Raw genomic sequence first — 24,036 nt, 5'->3', positions numbered from 1 at the left:
CATGTACTATCTGGCTGTTAGAAAAACAACAGCAAAATGACCCAACCTTTTTTTTGTCTCCTGGCTTCAAGAGTCCACTAATTGTTTTGCATTTGCAAAATCAAACCGAGTTCTTTTGAGATAGACAGGCAATGGAGTCTGCTTCTTTTCTTCAGTAACACTGAGTTTGATTTGGATTTTAAGAAAGTCGTATGAATACAGTTCCTTCATTTTTAAGATCCATTTTCATAATCAGCCCTAAGAATTGCAGGGGGGTGAACTCATTTGACAGCATCATTCTGCAGAGTGCCATTCCAGAAAAGAGGGATCGCTCAACCCCTGCTTTCTTGGGTTTAAAGAGGCAGGAACAGTTGCCTCCCGTTTGCTGCAGAGGAGCTTTCACTTTGTCAGAAAGCTTTCTTAGGCTTCAGAAGGCAAAAGTCATACTTAACTTGAACATGAAACTGTTTCAGAGCTTTGTGAAATGACCTCTGATACTCCTTTTTTATGCCAGCATTAATCTTATACAGCTTCAGCAGTTTTCATGTTGTATAGAGTAAGCCTCCAAGGCAATTATAGTAACAATAAAAATGTACATAAACATCTTAAAAGTATTATCTTGTCTTCAGAGAGGTACTGAGGAGATCATCATTAGTGCTTATGTAACTGTAATGTCAAAAAAGACCACAGGCTTCCCAGAAGGTAAAAAGTATTTTTATGCTGTTGAGGTTTTACTGAACTGAAGAGTTTCCTGTAGAAAGAATTTTCATTGACTTGCCAAGAGACAGAGTATAATCAGTCCAGGTTTTTCAAGTGAATTATCTTGTAGTAAATATTGATACAAGCATGGGGTGAGTGGCAGTTATGAATGAACTCCAAGCCAAAACTGTGTATCTGTTTGCATTACATCTATACAATAGTGCAATAATATAGTTCATTCTGTAAGCAGCACTACTACAAACCTTGCAAAGACTTGTTTAATATCTCAGCCATACCAGAGAGCGAATAGATACTGTTAGTGTTAGAAAATTCACTTTGTGATTTGGATATATCTAAGGTACCCTCTACTCCCTTTCAAAAAAATGTTAAATACGCTGTTCTAATCTATGTTTTCAACTTTCAGCCTTTCCCAACTCATCAAATTTCCTATATAAGCATAGAGAGGGACTTTAAGGTACGTTTCCAAAGTTGTGCAGACAGTGGCAAAAGTGGGGAAATGACAATAGTATTGACTTGATATTCATACACAGCCAGTATTTAACACCTCAGTTTTCAGAAGATGTAGCCATCAGCTTTTTAGATCTTTAATTCAGGGTTGGCATTTTTCTTTAAATTCTTTTCTTTAAATTAAGGAGAAACACTGGCACTCCTTGCACCGTGGTCTGTTAATTAGTGATATTATTATGATTAGGCTGTATGGGCAAACAGCTGCTGGCTGTATTGCCATAACGCATAAACAGCGCTTAGGCACGACTGTGAGGCAAATCCGTGCAGCTGGCGGCACTATGTGCTGATTCAAGAAAATAAAGGTAATTGTTACTTTTGGAATTCTGCTCTTTTCAGTCGTGCAACCTGGACAGCTTAGAGGCACAGATTGCTCATCTGCACGCTGTTCATGTCATATGCAGGCAGCACTTGTCTGTCATTAAGAAAGCATCACCATTTTCCTTCAAAATGAGAGGTTTCAAGGGTTTTTCTTGTCTATCTCCCTTTTTGGACAGAATTAATGTCTTGTCAAACCTGCCTGAAATGAAGATTTGTAAATGTTTTGCAGATTCCCAAATTTCTTTCTGCATGCCTGTTCATCTTTGCTCCAGTTGTTGAGTTGAAAATGGAACAAACCAGGAATCAGAGAAAGTCATGAATCCAGACCATATAAGGACTTCATCAAGTGTGTAAATAAATTGACTGGTAGACAGATCAGTAAGAGAGACTGCAGATGGGTGGAAGTATAAAACATTCAGCATCGTTTTTTCCATACATGCATTACTTAGTTACCTACTTTGAAATTAATGAAAAGTTTGATTTTTTTTTTTTCTTTTCTCACTAGATTAGTTTTGTGGTGCCTTCTAGAGTTCATTTAACGATCAAAAAGGCTTTAGCATCTTCTCCAAACCCAGTGATTTCATTCTTCACTCCCTTCTCCAAGTCATTGATAAAGCTGCTCATCAGCCTAAGATGTTCCCAGCTCTCATCCTGGGGAACCTACAAGTGGTTGTTCTCCATCCTAAAGATTGATTTTTGTGTCCAATCCTTTAGCCAAGACTTCGACCCAGAAATTGAAAACTTAGTCCAGTCCCATGAAAACTTACTTTCTTTAATGCCTTTGAAGCCTTGTTAGAGGCATTTTGTAAATGCAAGTACGTCATGTCAGTTTCATTGCCTGAGAGCTCAGAAAGCTCAGTGGCACCTTTGTGCGCACCAGCATCCCGGTGAGGCAGGATTAAATTCTTCCCTCTTCCTCTCAATTTCTGGGGCCATTGGTATTATTATTTCTTTATAGTGGCACATTTTACTTGAACTTCTAATACAGGACTTGTTAATGGTTGTCTTTTATGCCTCTTGTGGTATTTTTGCTTCATGATTTTTGGTGTCCTTAGGTAAACTTCTAATAGTAAACATCCCAAGATATTTAAAAAGTTAGTTGTTGGGAAAGTATGTACATGGTTTTCTATTTTGTAGTGGTTTGTGTCTTCTGTTTTGCCCTTTAACCTGTCCCCTCTTATTTTGACTTACTTTTTGCTCTTTTATCTGTTTTCTATCCTTGGTATCAACTTACAAAGCTCCATCTTGATGCAGGTTCCTCCCCATAGCCTGTAACCTATCATCTAACTGCAATTTGCAAAGCTATGTGGGTTCCCTCCTACCATACTGAAAGCATCTTTTGTCTTCTGCTCGTCTTTTGACATTTTCAGAAAAATGCTGTATTTCTTAGAAACATTGTACTAGTTTTACATTTATTAGTGCATGGTTGTTCATGTAAGTCAAACCTGACCCTTTTACTGGCTGTTCACCTGCATTTTTACATCTTGCAAAGTCTGACCCTACAACAGGATCCCAACTTCGGTGGCAATAAAGAAAAATCGTATTTAGCATTGGTAGTAGTATTATAGAAGTATCTCTACTGAAAACAGGAAGCTGACGCATTTTGGCCATTTTGGCCACGGTGCACAGAAAAGAAAGGAAAAAGCCTGGAGAATCATTCTGTGTGACAGAAAGAGCTTTGGCACCCTGGATGCAGTGTAATATATAACAAATTTGTATGCTGGCTGCTTTAAAATCCATAATGCTTGCATGCCAGTGTTTGGATAATTTACTTTCTGAAAGAAGAATGGTGTCTGATTATTGTTTTGTTTGTTTTGTTGGGGTTTTTTTTTTGGGGGGTGGGGTGGGGTTTTTTTTAAAGGTTGTTTATGCTTTGAATATTTTGGCAATGTTCTTTTCTTAAACTTTTTTCCTATTTATGTGCATAACTTCAAATAGGATGGATGGTGGTGTTTAAGTAAAAAGGACCACATAAGTTGTCCTTTTATCATCTAGATAAGCAGCAGCTGGGCTAGCTAAGTACACACAGTGCTTTAGCAAACAGCTGGTTCTTATCTGAATGACAAAGGGCCAGGGTAGAGACCTTTTTGATTGGGGAAAAAAATAAATTTGTTTCTATTTCTATTTTAAGAGAATGGGGAGAAATGGAGCTATGGGCAATCTGTAGGATGTGAGGCTTTATTGCATTTTTATGAATATGATCATTTATTACAGATCAGCGCTAGCACCTAGAGAGGGAAGTCTTTCTTTTTAGCCTGGAGAGGAGAAGCCTCAGAGGGATCTTACCAGTGTCTATAAATACCTGATGGGGGAGAATAAGAAGACTGATCCAGACTCTTCTCAGGGCTGCCCAATGCCAGGAGAAGCAACCAGCACAAACTGAAATGCAAGAAATTTCTTTAAATGTAATAAGAAAACTTTTGAAAGTGTGATCAACCACTTGCAACACGTTGCCCAGAGAGGTTGTGGTGTCTCTGTCCTTGGAGGTGTTCAAAATCCAACTGGACAAGACACAACCTGCTCTTGCTGACCTTGTTTTGAGCAAGAGGTTGAACTAGATAATCTCCAGTGGTTCCATCCAACCTCAGCCAGCCCATGACTCCAAATTGCCACACCAAGAAGTGATACTGGTAGAGGCAGCTATTGATAGGAAGTATAGGAGCCAGTTGCTTCCTAGCTTGCTTTCCTTGCCAGGCCTTTAATAAAGGTTAGGAATTTGTACATCTTTGTGTTACTGTTTATCAGTTAATCAAATTAAATTATACCTGATAGCATTGATATTGGCTAAGGGAAGAACTGGAATGTGTAATTCAAGCTCTTTATTAGAAACACATTGGGAAGAAGTCTTTATTTGAACTGCAGCCTTGCTTTGGACTGTCGATCTCTTTGTCTTGCTCACAGCATGGTTTCCAAATTCAATGTATTTTTCTTACACAAATTTTCTGTTAACAATATAAGGAAAAGACTTTTTATTTTTCCCCCTTGTGAAAGTCATTTGTGTAATTCCTGTCTAATTTTTGGTATTTTATAAAAGGCATTGTATCTTTTGTAAAATATTTGTGTAGTTGGCTGTCGATGCCTTTGTTTAAATCCAGCTTTTGAGATGCTAATTAGAAGTGGAAAAAGTTTTCCCCATGAAAATTATAAAATATGTGATTCACTTTACAAAACATGGCCATCTAAACAGAGCTCTCCTGCTGTTTCTCTTATTTACCCTGTACTTTACTGCATTACCAGGAGTGAATTTCTATGTATTTCTCTGATGCAGAGCTTTCTTCTTGTCAGTGTCTTTCTGAAAATCTCTTGAGACGTTTCTACAAATGAGTTTGAATGTTGATGGGTTGTCACATGAAGGAGGACTGTGTGATATGGCTCACTAAAAGCTGGACACTTGTTACATAAAGTCATCAATATAGCACTGGGAGAATAAATCCCAAAGCACTTTGGTATTTTCACACCTTATTTAAAGTCAGTGAAATAAAGGTTAGTTCATCATTTAATGCCTTTATCATGCAAGTTTAAGTCCTCAAGTAGTCTAATGTTGCTGAGCTTTTTTTTTCTTAGTCTTTAAGAATTTAATTTATATTCTTTTTGAATTTGCCTTAGATTCCTCTATAAGAGAGGCTACAAATATTGTTTAATTTACTTTTTGGTGAATCTGTCATTTGTAATCTGCAATTTAAAAAACTAATAAAACAAATCCTCATTTCACAATTTAAACCTTATTGAGTCTAATTCACTTGCACTGCAAGTTTATTATTCTCCTGCAGCTTGACGTGCCTCCAGTTGTAATTGTGTTGACCCTCCGATGTAGTAAATCTCCCCAGTGCTTATCAAACTGGGAGAGATAAGTCTACAATTTGGAACTTCATTAAATATCTCATTTATATTAATCAGATGATGGCTTTGAACAGAAATAATAATTTTTACAGGCTCTGTGACCTCCTAGTCATGGTCTCCTTGACTTTGCAACGCAGTGTTTCGCAAACCTCCACCCCTCCGTGTACCAGGCGTTGGGCCAGGACCCCAGTGTCAGAAGTCATCAGACCATTGGGCTGACTTCAAAGCCTCTGCTGTGGAGACTGTAGCTGAGTGCTTTGTAGCCCTTGAAACGGATTTTTTTAAAATCTTTCATAGCATGTATTTTTAGTCATCTGGCGGTTATGGGTGGAGGGATTAATAATGGGCAGCTGTTTCAAGAACTAAAAACAACCAACAAACACTCCGCTTGTTATTGTAATTCCTGAAACTATGAACTGCTACTCTCATGCTCATTTAGAGACCAGTCCTTGGAATAAGCGTGGCTTCAAAAAGTTTGGAGCATGCTCAGTATCTTGCAATATCTGGTACCTGCTGCATTTCAGTACATTTAAATATATGCTGTGGGATTTGTGTAAGGACATTGTTCTTGAGATTTAACTATGCACTTCAATATGAAGAGGCTTGTTGGTGAGAACAGCTAACACTTTGATGTGTGAGATTGTATGATTACTCTGCAAAGCACATCTATTTTTTAATATTTGTTTATTTATTTTAATAGGGCTAGATACAGTTCCCTCTGCTTAAGTGATTTCGTTTAAAGATTTCAGTAAAACTCCTTTGGTAACATTACCAAATAGCCAGCAGAGTGCTAGAGCTCAGGTGAACCAAGAGCTGTAGGGGCAGGAGAGCTGGATGGCATGAGGGCTGGGTGATGTCGTGGGGAGTCTTGTATCTGCAGTGAGGGACTGGGTGCTGACAAATTGGAAATCCAGGCTGACCAGTGAGTGCATGGGCTCTCATTCCCTCCTCTCACAGAGGCTGTGTTGACAGCAGCAGCAGTGCTGCCCACAGCTAATGTGGTGGCTAAACTCAGCTAGATGGTATCAAATTGCTTGCTTTCTTTGCCTCATACGGATGCTGCTTTCCACTGAGCTCTGATTCTCTGGGACTCACTAAGGAAAACTCAACGTTTTCCTCTCTTTTTAAAAAAAAATCTGAGAAGCATACACAGGAAAACAAGGGATGACCAGCTTCTGCAAAAAAGGCTGAGCTGGGACATCACTCTGGAGAGGCTTCTGTTGAATAGCAACTTTGGTGGGGCAGCAGAATACATGAAGTCTTCTTCCCTGTGCATGTGGCCAAGCAGCCTATATGTCCATCACTTCTTCCACCACCTTCTTCGTCTGTGTTGTGATGCCCCAGGGACATCTGGCTGGAGATATGGTGGGCAGGGACATGGCAGTTCCAGGGGTTGAGGTCTGAAAGGGTAGAGGGATCGTGTCAGTTCTGGTTTTTGTGGCTCTGCCTGGATGCTGCAGGAGTGCCAGGGATCAGGGAAGCTCCTGAACTGAATGAAGCACACAAGGTCTATGTATCCTGCAGCCAGGAAAGGCAGAGCAGAGAACTCATCATAAGTAAGAAAAAATGAAATAAAATACTCTATGAAGTCTGACTTCCTTTCTTTTTCTTCTTTTTTCTTTCCCTCCAAAGTGAGTGTTTGCGTATTGATTACTAATATGTGTGGTGGAGTTTCCTGGGGATTTCTATGATGATTATATTTGAAAGCAAATTGCACTGCTTCAAAAACCACCAGCAGCCCACTTCCAAATGGAGTTCCTGCTCCGTGCTTCTGACAAAGGCCTTGTTCTGACAGGCTGTCACTGTGGGAAAGATGACCCAGCTGTCTGCCCAATAGTATTGAAAAAAGCCAAAACTGTCTGTTTAAGAAATAATTCAACAAAGAGACACCAAAATGCAATTATTTTTTTTCACCAATTTTCTGCTGAAGATTCTGGGATTTGACAGGGCACCATAGGAGGTGCAGAGTAAAGTGGCTTAGAAAGTTGGTCATTAAGCAGAGCTGTCATTACAAATCATATTTTTCCAGGGTGAGAAGTTCTAGCTCATTCAGTGCCCAGACAGGTCTAGGCCTTAGGCAAGTTGTTACAGTTCCCCCATGCTGTTAAATGGACCCTGGGCGCTAATTCTCTTCTCTCTGTGCAGCTGGAGTCACCTGGGAGCCCCTCAGGGCCAGAGCTACCCATAGAGACTCTGCTGGATGAACGGGAACGAAGAATTTCCCACTCCCTCTACAGTGGGATTGAGGGTCTCAACGAGTCGCCCACAAAGAACATGGCACTGAGTAGAATAATGGGTGAGTCAAATTAGTTCTGCTAATCAGGGTGTGTTTTTATACCTTTTTTGTGATTCATCAATGGGTGTGTAATGTGGGAATGAGGGAACATGGATGTTGCACCAGTCAACTTAAAACATGCCTTCAGATTGCTGCATGCAAGCCTTCAGGATAGTTAACGTGAGAAAGTAAGTCAAATGGAATTATAAGGTGAATTGTGTATCTTGTGGCAAGTAATAGAACAAATAACAGGAGCATTTAACATAGTTTTTCAGTGTCTGATCTGGGCCAATAAATTATTGGTTGGTCTAATCTCCATGTTGAGTCTTCATTCACATGAAAGTCAGTGACTCATGGGAATTTATAATTGATTTCAGTATTTCTTCTCTGTTTCAGTCATACTAAAGTACAAAAATAAATAAGGCAAACTTGCATCAGTTTATGCTTATTAGGGCATTTTGTTAATTTTTTTTTTAATTCCTGCTTTGCAGGAAACCAATTTTAATACCTCATAACTAATTTTAAGCACCACTTGTATACATTCTGTGCTGTACCATCTGCATGGTCCCAGTGGATAATAAGGTTATTAGCAGTTCCTCTGCAGCAGTTCAGCTTTCAATGTACAAAGCTAGGTAACAAAGACTTGCCGTGCCACAGGAGTGATTGGATTTACTGACTAGGATGGGATTATCTTGAAAGGATTTTCAAATTTAAGCACAAAAAGCGGCTTGATGAAATAGTACCTGACAGAAGACGCGACAATTGCTTGCTTGAGTTGCAAGTTTTAAGCATAAGATGTGGCCATTAAATCTGAGAATTTCTTAGTGTGCTTGACACACACAGAATATATTAGAAGATGCTGCTATAAACCTGATATGAAGCAAGGCTGAACGTGGGTTTTAATTGCTTCAGATTGATTTTTCAGCCTTAGAAAATGAAAGTCCACCACTTAGGTTCCAGTCAACAGTTTGTATATATATTTCACTCTGTTTTGGGGTTGTGGAGTTTTTTTTTTGTTTTTAATTTGGGGGTTCACTTTTTCTTTGTTTAACTGTTGTTAAACTCTAAAAATCCACAGATTTACGATATTTCTTCAGTTAAGTCTTTTTTTTTGTGTGTGTGTGTGTATGTGTGTGCACTTGTGCAACAGTAATTAGAAATAAACAATATTCTGTTCAATTGCATTACATTTTGTGCAGCTTGGAAGAAAAATTGTATACCTGAGAATCAAGAAAGCACCCAAAGTCATGTGCTCTTAAAGAGAACATTATAAAGAATTATTTGTTGACAAATTTAAGGAGTGATAAAATAATTTGAAGTCTTTAGCGGTACTCTTTCATAGAAGGGTCTAGTTCTTGTGCTGTGAAGGCTTTAGATACAATATTTGCAAAGCACTGCCTTCTGCTTTTTCCATCAGGGTTGCAGAGGATTTACACATAGAACTCATAGAAGTGTTAACGAGTTATCGGTTAAACACCTTGTCCATTGATGGGAGAAGAAACCCTGAGAGAATCTGTGTGCATGTGTGTCAGCAATGCAGTTCCACATCAAAAGGACATAGGACTTGCATGCCAAAGCAAACTACTGGTTCATCAGTTTGGTTTCATCCCTTTGGCAGTAGCTAGTAACTGATGTTTCAACAAGAGAAAAAACATCTTTCCAAAGCTCTTAAAATCTAATGCTTTTGGATACCTCTGCAATGTAAACATAGGGAAGAAAATCCATCCTGCATTTTTTAAGTGTTTTATAACCTGAAGCTGATGTTTTCATTTCCTTTTTATCATTGTTTTTCTCTATTGTTTTCAGAAACCAGTAACTATGTAGAAAATTGGTTGGTTGTGACTTGAATCCATTGATGCTTTTAGTTGGAAGCACATGGAAAATGAAGCTGTGTCTGAACCTCATAGTAAATATGATGTATTCCAGCATAAATGAAAACTGGTCTTGCCAGGACTGGGTCATTCCCTTCTTAAGCAACAGCAGCTTCACACAGCTGTCATGTTTAAACCTAGTTTTTAGGTGGCAGTCATTTTTCTATTATGCTATTTTTTTCTCAATTAATCAGTACCACTAAGTTACAACTGCAGTGATATTGCTCACATGTTTTCTTGCAGTGCCATACAATGGAGAGATATTATTACCTGTCAGGATAGATAGGTGCAGTTTCTTGTTTCAGAGTAATTAATGTTTGTAAGACTCAATCATTTATTATGCATTGGAATTCCCATCCTATTAGCATTGACAATGAGAAGAAACTCATAAATTTTTATTTTCTTGAAAATGTATATGTGGTATTACATGACTCTTCCAGAGTTTTTCTCCTTTCTTGAAAATTGGCCTAAAAGCGAGGATATAGTCCTTAGAACAGTCTGGCTAAGGGAGACTGGAGGTCTTCCCATGCTAGTCCTGACCATGAAAACAAGCCAAATAGAGTGCTTTATGCAGTGCTGATTCCCGTGAACACTCCCCCCACATCGAGGAGCCCTCTGACTCATGGGCTTTCTGAATCACCTGATGTCTACTCAATGGATTTAGCCATGTAAACTTTTAGTTCTCTTGCTACCTTGTGATGAGGAGGTCCTCCATGTGTGAAGGAGTAGGTCTTTCTGCTTCTTTTGCTATTTAAGAAAATTGATGGATTTCAAGTTTTCTTTCTTCCTAAGTGAGACTATTCAAAAGTGATAATCTCAAGGTCTGGAAAACATCTGCTCCTTTCAAGTCATTGCTTAAAGGTTGAACAAAACTTTGAAGAAAGTTTTGTTTCTTTTAAATACATATAATGTAATTTTTCAGGAAAGGTATGTAAGACAATTTCCTTACTCTTTCAGTTCATAACTGACAGCATGAACTGGTTGTCAGAGCCTTGCTGTGAGAGTGGGAATAAAATACCAATTTTAGAAAGTGATTTAATTTATGCAAAATAATGTTTGCTTACTGCAAAAAGGCTACATGAATCTTTTAGTGTTTCTGACGATGTTGATCTCTTTTTCCAGGTAATTATTGTTGTTACAGATTTTCTTGTGCTTTTTCATGTGATAATATTTCACTGAAAATTTCTGATGGAGAGGAGATACCACTGTCTGTATTTAGGGAATGGTATTTATTTATTTATACAGATTGGGCCTTCTAAAAATTAGATGGCTATAGTAAATGCTTGTGTTTATTTATTTTTAATATTTTCAGGCTGCATGTTGTTCATACATTCAAAACAACTGTGTTACGCACATTTGCTTGGTTCTGTGATTAAAAATTCAAGTCTCTTCTTCTGATACACCATTCTTGTATATTGCCTATTATGCTCCTGAGTTTTGCAGTGTTCAAATATGTAGTTGCTGTCTATATAAACTATTCTTTTTCATCAAACAGCTTAGTAGAGAGTCCTCTTTCATCTCTTTTAGTTGCTGATATTTTTTTTATGAGCATAGTGGGGTTTGTTGCTAATGGTGACTAAGCAGAAGTTATTTACCAGGGGGTACACAGAATAACAGTAGCTTGCACTGAATCTGCTTTTCATCCTGAAGGATCCTCCAGAACTTTGCAAAATTTGATAGTTTCTACATAAGAGGAAATACTTTGTTCTCTATGTAAATAATTGTTATCTTAAGCAAACAGAAAAACAAACAAACAAACAACAACAACAAAAAAAGCTAGAGATGTAAAGCACGAAAGCACGTGTGTCAGTGAAATGCAAATAATCCTTTACAAGCAGAATGCAGTTCTCTGGCCAGGAATCTCATCAGAATGTGGTGGTCTGCTACCATACTCTTGAGAGATCTGAGTATTCTCTTGAAATCCAAAGCCTGGATATAGTGGAGAAATGTTTTGTCCTTAGACATTCCCCAGACATTTATTCCCAATCCCACCTCTATGTAGCTTGGAAAATTAGATGATATGGTATTTATGGGAAAATTGTCAAAACTCAATATATTGATGGGAACAAATATGCTGTTAGTAAAAAATAAAAATAAAAAAAATGAAGGTCTGGAGAAGTTCTAATTTCTCATTGCACAGTTCTCTGTATGAACTCTCATCACTATTATCATCATCATCACTATTTTCTTTTATTATTATTTCTATTATTTATTATTCTATTACTTTGGTTAATACTTCATTCTTCATCACAGAGTAGCTGATGATGATTTCCTGATTAGGCAGGTTAGGAATTACTTGCCATGTTAGAGTAAATAGGCCGTCTACTTATGGAGGAGGCTTGAAGTGTTCCATTGGTCTGATTCCAGGATATCAAAATGTTCATGAGAATCACTCATAAAGTAATACTTGAATTTGAACATATTGTGTGTTCACCAGATGTTTTAGACCTTCCCTGGTTTATAACAAAAGCAATAGCAAAAGCACAAGAACCAGCCAGATGTAGTACCATAACAATAACAGTTATTGTCGTGGTACTGTATATGTATGTACATATACATATCTACGTACATATACATACTTGTATGTAGCCAAGTTACAACAGCAAACACCGTAACCAAATCTGAGGGTTTTTCAAGATTTAAAAGGACCTGAAGTAGTTGGGTTCTTCATGGGGAAGCCTGTTTTTCATTTTATGTACTGTGTACTCTCTGGGTTTTTTTTTTGAGTGCTTTATGTTGGTGCTTTAATTCAGGCCCAGACTGTTTTGTAGTCTGTTATAGATCTCTACTATTACAGGTTTCAGGTGTTGCTGTTTGGCATAATTTTCATTCTAAGCTGAAAGTCCTCATAGACCTGGAGATCAGTCATTTCATACTGGAAGTCTGAGACTCCTTTTTCTGCACAGACAGATGGGAACTGTCTTTACCCATAGTTTGGCGTGATCCTCAGGCTATGCTTGCTCAGATTGGTAACTTGTTCAAGAAAATTGAGCCTCATTGTCCTGAGATGAGACGCATTTGAAAGGGATAATGTTTTCCTTTCCTTTTTACACCATCCAAAATGTTTTATATTATTACAGATTACCTTGTTGAAGCAAGGTTGTTGGGCTTGAGGTGTATTCGGAGTTTAAATCTTATCGCACTTTTCTAGCCCGAGGGAAACTTATTTTATTGGAGTTTTGTAGACAACTCGAGCAACATCTTAGGTTTGTAGATCAGTCAAATATAATGATAATTGCTAGGTTTGAAGGTTCTTTGATGTTTCCTTGTAATGTTTCTCACAACACTTGCAAAGTTGCTTTCTCCAAGGTTATTTTCTGTCCGCTTCAGCTGAACTTTCTACAAAGGACGTATTGAGTCCATTGCTGAGGTCTCTGTAACCATCTGCTGGAGGTGAAGCCTTTCACCTGTTGTTAGCTTCATCTGCAGTGAAAAGCATAGGCATGTCAGATGGGTTTTCTCTTTAATTCCAAAGCAACTATTAAAATGTCAGTCTTCACCCTTGTCAGATATAAAGAAGGGTAGTGAAAATTTGAAAATGTTACTGAATTACTGTAGCCTCTCAAATGCGAAGTTCAATCTGCCGAATGCCATAAGGTTATACCTTTTCACAATCAATTCTTTGGAGGCGTTATTAACTACAGAGTTAACAGTCTTGTAGGCATTATGTTTGGAAAGAAGTACATTACCAGGCTAAACATTAGCCTGTCCATCACAGAAGCTATTGCCAGGCAAAGAATCAGCTGTTATGCAAACTGAACACATTCATTTCGGTTTGACAGTGATGAGATGTTCACCATGCAGTACCTTTTTCTTTCAGCCACCTTTTCAGCCTTCTCTAGTGATCTCTTTTGAAGCCCGTTTTCCCTCCTTTGGAAAGCTATACAGAATGTATTATGTAGCGCAGTGAGGATTTTAGCTAGCTCTTTATGAATAACGTTTTATTTATTCATTCTTTTTTTTATAATTGCATGCAAAGGTAGTGATGGCAACTGAAACCTTTCCAGAAAAGACAAAAAGATTCTTTTCCTCCAATTCTACACATTTTTTCCATGCCTGTAGGAAAAATAAATTGTGAAAATATTTGATATGTCCATACAAGCAGTTTATTATAGAAGTACAAGTTTTCACTGCAGTGCATCACAGTTCTACAGTAATTTACATTTTGTTCTCAGATCAGCAGTTGATTAAAATACTGTGTTTCTTCTCGTGAGATGTGACAATTTTAGTAATTGTTTTAGTAAAATAATACGATTCAAAGAATAAAATTCATGTAAAGTCATGATTATTCATTAGAAATGAAGAGCTAGGACCAAATAATATCCAGGAGGAAAAAATATTTTTAAATATATCCTGTCACTTAAAAAATAATGCACAACTAATATGAAAGAATCAAACTTAATAATTACCCTTTGCCTCAGGTAACAAAATAATGTTCATCCGAATTTGCAGATCTTTATTTTACTTAGAGAAATTTTTAGCTTAGTGTTTCTAAGTAACATGAAATAACATCTGTTTATTCCAAGTTAAAACTTTAATTTGTGATAATTCTTTATTTCACTGTCATCCAAATAATATTATGTAACTCCCATGCTCCCCAACTCTGTATCTCATACACGTATCCTGAAAGAAAGATGATTTATTCAGTTTCAGCCACTGTTATATTACAGACCATTGCAATTAAAATATTCCTTCTGATATTTTTCACAGCTTTTTAGTCTGTTTTGGTGGCATAAAGTTTTCTATAGTTTTAAAAGCTGCTTCTGCTTTTCTTAGCAGTTTGAAAATTGTTATACGATCTTATGCATTTAAATGATTACTGGAAAATATAATTATGTGTATATATTTAGCCCTATAAAAGCAAGTGGTAGTGGGCTTAAAATATTTATATGCACATTAAAACTAGTTTTTACTTAGAAACGGTAATTTAATAGCTTGTAAGAATCCTCTAAATATCTTTAATTGCTATTCTCACAAATTAACCGAATAAAGTGTGCTGCTTAACAAAGAGTAATGTTGAGTCCTTATTATGTCTCTTTCATTTATGTGATGGCTCTAGTTTAAGAATTTTAACAACAGGTTAAAATCTTACTTGAATTCAGTGGTAATAGAATTAAAGTGTGTTGGTTTTTTTTCCAAATTTTGCACCTGTGCCTCCGTATTATTTTTTAAAGGAGAGAGAACGAAAATCTCGAATTGCTTAGCTTTAGCCATGAGTTCCCATCTCTTTTCACAATTATTTTCTTCGTGGAGGCATTATTAAAAGGTTGTAATTTCCTAACAACAGTCAAACATGTTTCAAATTTTATGAGGGCAAGATGGATCAGAAGAAGTGATGAGTTCTGTTAGTCCCCATTGTGTTTATACTTCGTTTCTACTAAATGATTTGGTGTAAAAGAAGATACTGTCTTCTGGGACAGCTGATTCCTAGTGAAAGGACCAGAGGCAGTGGGCACAGACAGAAACACAGGAGGTTCCCTCTGAACATCAGGAAACACTTTTCCACTGTGTGGGTGAGCAAGCACAGCTTGCCCAGGGAGGCCGTGGAGTACCAACATTCAAAAGCCATTTGGTCAGAGTCCTGGGCAACTGGCTGTAGGTGTCCCTGCTTGAGCCAGGGGGAGGGGTTGGACCAGACGCTAAGTCCCTTTCAACCTCAACCCTTCTGCGATACTGTGATCCTGTTGCAGTAGGCCACAGATACGACTGGTGTGTATTACTTTTCATACGTCTGCATAGGAAAATGTGTATAAAGTAAAATATAGTTAGTTGTATTAGTGTTAGGTCACTTTTATTAGTAGCATTGTAGTTGGACATAACGTTTTATCAGCTCTAATTTTATATTATTCAAGGCACTTTCTGACATTATTGAAGTTTTGGGGTTTTTCTCCCTTTTGTTTTTCAGGTAAATATCAGCTGTCTCCAACAGTGAACATGCCTCAAGATGACACTGTCATTATTGAAGATGACAGACTGTCAGTCCTCCCTCCTCATCTCTCTGACCAGTCGTCATCCAGTTCCCATGATGATGTTGGGTTTGGCACTGTTGATGCTGGTGGATGGGCTAAAGCTGCAATTAATGAGTCAACAGACTGGTAAGAGCATGGTTTAGTGGAAGGAAAAAGAGAGATGACTGTTGTTATGTCTTTTCCTTTATTTTTTGGCTACTAATATTAATCTTTTTGTTGTTGTTGTTTTTTTTTTTTCATTACATTTAGATTTCTCTATTTTCAAACTGGTAATTGTCCCTGTTTTAGGAAGAAAATCTGTACAGATAATTTAGGCTTTCTACTTCTTGTTGCAGGTTTGTGCTCTGTGAAAGCACATTTGTCGAAATGTTACTAATTGTTATTAAGACCAAATCAGTATTTAGCTGTGTTAATTTGATGACTTAATATCAATTTAGTTGTCAACTGATCTAGCTTTGTAAAAAAAAGAAAAAACTTTGCAAAATTTAAACACTTGCATTTATGAAAAATGAAAGAATAATTCCAATTGGAATTTTTTATTTATAAACCTCACTGTAAGTACTTCTAAGTCTACAAACAGAGATTTTATTTTTATATTGCAGTATATATCTAGCAGCCTTTCAGTATTTCTCTCTACTTTCTTGTTTTTCCTAGTAATATATAGTAATTTAAAATCTGTTTAGAGATCAAGGCAGCTCTTTTATTTTACTTTAGTGTTGATGTTTGTGTCACAGGAACTAGTTAAGATTTCTTTATTATGCACGAAGAAATACCTTTGATATCATTATATGATTTTTAATTATCATGCAAAACATACTGTAATAACTACATATAAAAATATGGAAAGTATTAGCTGCATATTTGAAACTATAGAATCATAGAATCATAGAATAGTTAGGGTTAGAAAGGACCTTAAGATTATCAAGTTCCAACCCCCCTGCCATGGGCAGGGACACCTCACACTAAACCATGCCACCCAAGGCTCTGTCCAACCTGGCCTTGAACACTGCCAGGAGCCATAGAATAGTTTGGGTTGAAAGTGACCTTCAAAGGTCATCTAGTCCAACCCCTCCTGCAATGAGCAGGATCATCTTCACCTAGATCAGTTTGCCCAGAACCACATTCAGCCTGGCCTTGAATGTCCCCAGGGGTGGTGCATCCACCTTCTCTTTGGGCAACCTGTGCTGGTGTTTTACCACCCTCATTGTAAAATATTTCTTCTTTATGTCTGGCCTTGTTTAGTTTAAAACCATTACCACTGTCCTATCATAATAGGCTAAAAAGTCTCTCTCCATCTTTCTTATGGAAAGTAACTTTGCTTTCTGTTTACTGTTTAATCCATAGTAAAAATAATTTCTATGAATCTTAGGTTGACTCTCCAACTACTTTTACCCATTTTAATGTAAGAGTCTTAGTGAGAAATGCACTAAATTCTATTATTGACTTGCTTAGGTTCCTGGCAAAGAAATACTGTTTATTGCTTAGTTAGTAAAATTAATACAGATCTAAGATTTAATTTGCAAGTCCTGTAATTATCTGTAGTAATAGCAAAATAAAAGCCCACCCCTGTACACTGCCACTTCTTGAAGCTAGATAATTACCACAAATGGTGTGAAGTATATGAATTTTCTTATTTTTCTTGTCTCTTAAGCCTGTTATGAATGTGTCAGCAATATCTTAATAAAACAGCAACAGCACCTGCCAGCTGATATGCACCTGTCAGCTTCGTCTTTGTTTTATATTAGCTTATTTCATCTTATGTCCGAGAATTCAGTTCTGTCTTTTAAGCACTATTTTAATGATTGTGTAAAAGGTAATTTTGTTCGTCCTAATTTGTGTATGTTTTGGATTATTATTTTTTCCATTTTTTTTTTTTTTTAGAATATTTCAGCTCTTCTCTTGGAAAAGTCATGCCTGTAGTTGAGTCCCCTGAAAAGTCCATCTGTCTTTTGTAAAAGCTTTTAGAGCTGAGAATTTGAGACATTTAAATAGACTAGTACTCAAGGCTGCACATAATAGATTATTTATGAGGGACTTTTTTTTTAGCTGAATATGAGCAAAAAACTACAGCATAAAGTAAGAGCCCATTTGAAACCTGCAGATGCCTTTGCATTTACTTATGCAGCTTATCTTGCTATTCATATACTTCTTGGAAAATGAAAGTAACAGTAAATAAAATGGGGATTAGATATTTTGGAATTGATCATGCTCAAAACCTTTAAACATGTATGAGAAATTGTAAAGGTTTTTGGATACAATTGCACTTAAAAGCGTAGATCAGTGCAGCGCCTTGCTATCTAGTGTATTCTATTTGTAAAAGAGTAAATAGCAGCAGAATTGGATTGTTGCATTAATTTCCTGCTGCTAATGGATGAAGGAAGCCTTGTAAAATGAAGGTGCATTGTATGATTTTGCTGGAAGGCACAGAGGGTAAAACTAAGAATATGGATGAAGGGTTATCCAAACAAGAATGGCAGCTGTTCTGAATCACAGAAGAAAATGTAAGCTTTTCCAGCTTCACAATATCTCCCTAATCCTTGATGAAAATGTTATGAAAACAAAGGGGCAATAAGACAGGATTAATAAGTGGAATTTTAATAACATTGAGGGTCAGAAGACGGTTACATTCTTTTAAGGATCAGCTGTCATTCCAGAAATCTTATTTGTTAAGTATGCTAGAATATAGTAAATTGCATTTGGCATTGCTTAATGACTTGCACTAAATTCACCTTCTGTCTTTTATTAATGTATTTGAAAAATATTAAAATGAGGCATTTTTAGGGGCATTAGTTCCTCCTTTGTGCTCATTGGCTTTTCCAGTTGTGGATCTTCATGGGGGCTTTTGAATACTTTTAGGCAACGTACTGGCATTCAAACTCCTGTAATCTGCTTCTTCCTTAATTACTAAAACACACGTACGTGTCATTAATGATACAAATAAACCAGGACATGAAAATTGATGACTCTACGTAAGTCTCATATGTTAGTACAGTAAAAAGGTCTGAGATGTGATGTCAGAGAACAAGGAATTTTTGGTGCTAAGTAGTGCCTCTAATATGCAAGATATTAGGCAAACACAGAGGAATAATCATCTTAGTAAGTGTGTGTGGAAAGTAGGTGTGATAAGGGTAGGTAAGGGAAGCAGAGAGAAAGCCCCTAAAGGAGGTGGTATGAGTGAAAATGCTGAGATCCAGTCTAGAATTCCTAGTTGCTGACACCATGTCCAGACCTCATTGCTCTCTTTTTTCATATGAAAAAAGGGAGCATGCAGCCAAAACAAATAGTTTTACAAATTCACCCTTTTTGAAGAAAGTGTCACAGGATACATTTTGTTCGGCAAGATGAAGCCGGTCATCTTAACTAACGTGAGCTGTGTTAACAGATGTTGCTAGAGAAAATTCTCACTTAGTAAAACCACATTTTTCTGGCCTTCAGAGACAGGGTTGACTAGCAGTGAGCCAGAAACCCCTGTGTGGCCTGGGAAAGTCATTTATGTTCTGATTACAAAAGGCGTTGAAACCTTGTAAGTTCAGTTGAGTCATTTGGAGGATGTTTTCAGATTTAGATGGTTCTTATTCAGCTACATGATGTAAATTCTGGAAGCATATGTTGGCCTTGTCTGTTTTATCTTTCTATCATGTGGAGATAATTTTTCCCTATTTTGTGGGAGTGAATGTGAGGGCTAAATAGTTATTTTTGAGTTCAGGCTCTGATTCATCAGAGCTTTTAAGCATATGCTTCAAATGTTGCTGAATTGTGCAGACATCTCTGAAATAGTTGCAGTAATTAAATGTAAAACATTATGAGGCTGAGCCAGAAACATTAAAGTCAAAAGGCACTTGACATTGACTTTATTCATATAAGCTCTGATCCTGCTCTCACTTAAGTATTATATGCCTGTCACACGCACACATCTTATTATTTGTAAATCTGCCACTACTAGGCTGAATGTCTTCTAGGCTGCTGGTAATGCAGATTGTGATTTTCATCCTTTATAGTACTTGATTCCTTTAGACACTTTTCCTTACCTCTCTTCACTGTTGTGCCTAATACCCAGGTGTTGATCAAAGACACTTCTCTATATTACAGTACATGGCACACATAAGCATATGCATGTTACAGAATTTAAAAGTATACGTTGGTTTCTTCAGAAATTCACTATTTGCCTGTTTCTCAATAGGTATAAGATGTGTCTTATACGTAGTCCTTAAAGTGGAAAATAATTCTTTTGAAACATACTACTGAACACTGACATGTATACATACAGTATTTTGAATGATACTTAGTTTTAGAGGTTTCATTGACAAAATATTTAGCTTTTTATTTTTTTTTTTTTAATCTTGAAGTACAACAATAATCAGAGGGAGAATTTTGAGGAATCTTTTTTCCTATAGGATAGGTAACAGTGGTGCAAATACTTTTCTCCCCTCAGTATTTTATGCTGTTGATTTCTTTTTGTGCCAGCTGAAGTAGAAATCATAATTCTTTGGGCTTGTCTTCAGGCTTTCTCTAATACTCTCCCATTTTACAGGAGCCATAAGATCTTTGTGTGAATTTCCCTTCATATTATTTGTTAGCAATAAGCAATCTTGCATTTTTTAATTTTTTTCATTTTTAACATGAGTTGTGGCCATGGTGACACATTGCAAGTTTAGGGTTCAGCTTGCACACCAAATTTTACCTGCATTCTTGCATTCATGATTCTGTCAACGTTTGACCAACATTAATAAATCTATCATCAGCATGCTTCTGATGAAGCACAATGAAACATTGATCACTGCTCACTGAAGAAGTGACTCACTCAGCCAAGGTCATGAAAGAAACCTGCAGGAGAGACTGAAGCTCAGACCACTTACCCCGATTTCTGATTCGGTGGTGCAATCATTATGATAGATACTTGCAATATAGAGAAGTGATGAGGAAAAAATACATTTGCCTTTCATAGCCAGGTTAAAACTAGGAGATGGTATGAAAAAAATCAAAAGCAATTTCACATATGGAGAAAAATTTTCATGTGAAGTCTTTAAATTAAGAAGTTTAAAGCTCTGTGGGCTTCAGGCAGAACAGTTTCTATTCATGCTTTACTAAAAACATTTTGTCATGAAGACAAATCTAGTAATTCACTATCAACAGAATATATTTGTTTCTTATGAAGAAAAAGGAGCTGGTTTATTCTTCATCAAATTATTCCTGTGTTGGGGCTGTGTATTCTGATGGTATATGTATAGTACACCGGATATGTATATCTTTCATTAAAAGTCATAAGTAAAATTCTTGATACTTCTTAACTAGAATTGCTCGATGCAGTAAAACAAATCCAGTGTGTGCGTAACTGACTACTTGCAGTGGTTTATTTTAAAATGTGTACTTTATCGTTGGTAGAAGTCACATGCTAAATTAATGCTTTTGTCTGCAGAGTGAAAGGTTGCGTGTTCTTGATAAATGTTTGCATGATTTTTTTCCCTTCCTACAGCACTCTTAGTCCAGATGTTGATCCAGTGCTTGCCTTCCAGCGAGAGGGTTTTGGACGCCAGAGCATGTCAGAAAAGCGTACAAAGCAATTTTCAGATGCCAGTCAGTTGGAGTTTGTTAAAACACGAAAATCCAAAAGCATGGATCTAGGTAGTGAGTGATATTTTTTCAATTGTTTTATTTGAACCTGATTTTCATGTTGTAAGTATATAGATTTTGTAATTCCAAACACATTGTTGATGTGCAGTACTACTGCACGCAAAGTCTAGTGGCGGGAAGTAAAGTATTCTTAATGTGAATGGCCAAGTGGCCTGTATATTGTCTGTACCGCTTTGTAAATGTCCATACATTTAAATATAGTAGCTCTCTGGATAGATGGTTATACATAAGCACTAAAGCTATTTATTAAAATGGAGCTGAAACTGTATAAAATTGTACCACACTGTGGTTCTGGGTAAACAGGATAATTCTCAGTTCATGATCATAATGCAGTCAGCCTTAAAGACCCTTCATAGTCTCTCATTCTGTAGATGGATTCAGAATTAGAAAATGGGGCTAGTCTGACATCTGCTTGAGACTCAAGTTTTAATATTTATATTAGAAGCCCTATAAAATAGCAGTGGCTGAGACAAGCGGTCAATTAAAATAATTTTAACTGATAAAACAACTGAGAATAAGTAGTCGCTAATGAGCCGATCTTTTCTGCTGTTGAATTGAGATTCTGAAGTGCAGGCTCTAGTAACCTTAAACAGTGAGTTTTGATTGTTGAAAGACACCAAATTCCCTACTCAGAATAATAAAATATAATACAATTCACTCCTTTACAATAATTGTGAATATCTTAACTACAGTCCCTAATTCACCAACTTCCCCAGGGGACAGTGAGGTTGGTGGTATTGACTTGTCTTGACTAGTTGTGATGTGCTAACGTGTAAATAACATATTGTACCTGCCTGTGATGTGAACATGACTGACATTGCATGAAGGTTACTAGTTTGCTGCCACTTCTACCCAGAATGTTTGCTTACTGTTGCAGTTTATTTGCATGAAGTGTGACATTGCTAAGGTCCCCTAACTTGACCAAAAAATAGGCGAAACAGAAGGAATGTTGGATGCATGTGGGGCACGGGCACTAACTGGGCTAACCGTTATACATTTACCTTTTAACAGTAGCTGACGAGACTAAGCTCAGTACAATGGATGACCAGAAAACAGGTAAGAATTGACAGTAAGGCTGTTGCTATAGAAACCTTGGTCAAAGCAGCTTACCACAATTACAGAACTGCCAGTCAAATTGCATGAAAACATGAATATTCCAGTACTTGCATGGCTGCTTTCTATAGCTGTGAATAATCAAGTCATACAGAAAAAGAAAATTCTCTATAGAGATAAATATCTAGGGTAGTATACTCCACCAGGTCGTATATGTATGTGAATGTAGGAAGACACCTGTTTATACACTTTGAACTCATAAATATTCACAGTTTGGGGTTTTTTTGTCCTTTCAAAGAAATCTTGGAAAATCTCCTCCCAGCTTCAAGCTCTAATGTACAGAGAGATGATGTAAAAGAGTTGAATATTTGGCTATTACAGTGCGAACACAGTACTTGGAAATAATTATTTTAAGTAGAAAACTGCTACCTTTGCCTTAAGTGGTCATCAGATACATGTTGTGAGTTGAGTATTATTTGCGCGAGTTGATTTGTGTTTGGAGCTGAAACCTGAGCATCTCAACAGAACAAAAGAATATGTAAATAGAATCTTTTCCACATACATTTGATTTTGATGTTTCACACAATGATAATGAGAAATAGCTTTCAAAGCATATTTTTTATTAGTAATTAAAATAATGCACCAACTGCAATTATGAACCTTTATGATTTATTAATATAAGTTAGCCTTTGACCTTTGGAATTCTATTTTAATTAGGCTAGATGCAGAGGACACCATAACATTAGTTAGCTCTAATTGGGAACAATTCACCTTTTTAACCCCAAAATATTATTGTTTACTTTATCATTTGGGGAGTAAGAGAATTTACAGAATGTAGAACTAATAATTCACAACTGCATCTCTGTTTAACCACACTTTACAATATGAGTAGGAATACTGAAAAGTTGTAAGTAATCAAGTGATAAAATTATAATTTTTATTTAAGCAGCTAATACTTTTAGCTCTTAAAATGTTGCAGAATTTGGCCACAGAGTTGCAGCTTTATAAATTGAGAATGAGTACACAATATTAAAATGTATGAATGTTTTGAAGGATTAAAGCCATCAGAGTGTGAATATACGAGTTGTATTAATGGTTGTGGTAATAATCAATGCTTAGGAACTGCTTTCACCCCTGAACATTATTCACATAAAAAAGAGTTACAGATCAAACTCAAAATTATTGTAAATTATTTTTCATTTTCCTATTAGCCTGCCTATTTGAATGAGATGTGATTAGAATGGTGTAAAACCTGTGTTTTAGTAAAATACGATGCTTAGATTTTGAAAGTGCATAGTGGCTTTGTTGGTAGCAATAGAGGGTGGTATTAATCGAGTGTAGTTTTTGTCTATGTGTAGCACCTGGATTAAATTCCAAAAAAAGAGACAAGTCAGACAACTCGGGTGAAAGAGCATGACCGTAACCATCTGGACTAAGCAGTTATGTATTGTGTGTTTAACAAGCCCAGTGGCTGGAAAAAAGGAAGAACACCTTTTACTGTACTTTAGCTTTATTTATCTGGTATGCTTTTAACCAAGTTTTGTATATAAACACTGGATATCTCCCATTACTGAAGATGGATGTGCTTGTAAAACAAACCACTTACTGTAGTTTGCCTCTAAAATCATCTGGTTCTGAGAAAAAAAATGCTTAAAAAGTGTGATGAACTATGTTTTAATGAATTCTAGAAGCCAGAAAGCTTCAGCATATATTTACTTTAGAAAAAATGAAAACAAACTCTGTTACAGTTAAAGTTGTACTTAATAGTATTGGCTGAAAAGGAGAGTGTAAAACTCACCAGCCTTAGTTACTGTGATAGTTTTTTAATTATTTTTCTTTGTATAGTTCATTTGAAGTGCCTAATCCTTGCAGT

General features: G+C 36.6%; 1 protein-coding gene across 8 annotated transcripts in view; it reads left to right on the top strand.

Moving 5' to 3' along the window:
- The window catches only part of PARD3 (par-3 family cell polarity regulator), a gene marked incomplete at both ends in the record, with an annotated part of 466,908 nt that overhangs the window by 289,744 nt on the left and 153,128 nt on the right, over positions 1-24,036 (top strand). For 3 of the 8 annotated variants that reach the window (XM_080611294.1, XM_080611293.1, XM_080611292.1), the window contains 4 exons: positions 7,510-7,660; positions 15,416-15,605; positions 20,953-21,029; positions 22,122-22,166. In XM_080611294.1, the coding sequence (XP_080467420.1) occupies positions 7,510-7,660; positions 15,416-15,605; positions 20,953-21,029; positions 22,122-22,166 (463 nt within the window). Of the gene's footprint in view, positions 1-7,509; positions 7,670-15,415; positions 15,606-20,952; positions 21,105-22,121; positions 22,167-24,036 lie in introns of all 8 variants that reach the window. The other 5 variants (XM_080611290.1, XM_080611289.1, XM_080611291.1 and 2 more) reach the window with 3 other exon arrangements.

This window comes from Psittacula echo (genome assembly GCF_963264785.1).
Source record: "Psittacula echo genome assembly, chromosome: 2".
Classification (NCBI taxonomy): Eukaryota; Metazoa; Chordata; class Aves; order Psittaciformes; family Psittacidae; genus Psittacula; species Psittacula echo.
Note: the sequence above shows the minus strand (reverse complement) of the source record. Positions and strands in the feature narration are given on the sequence as shown.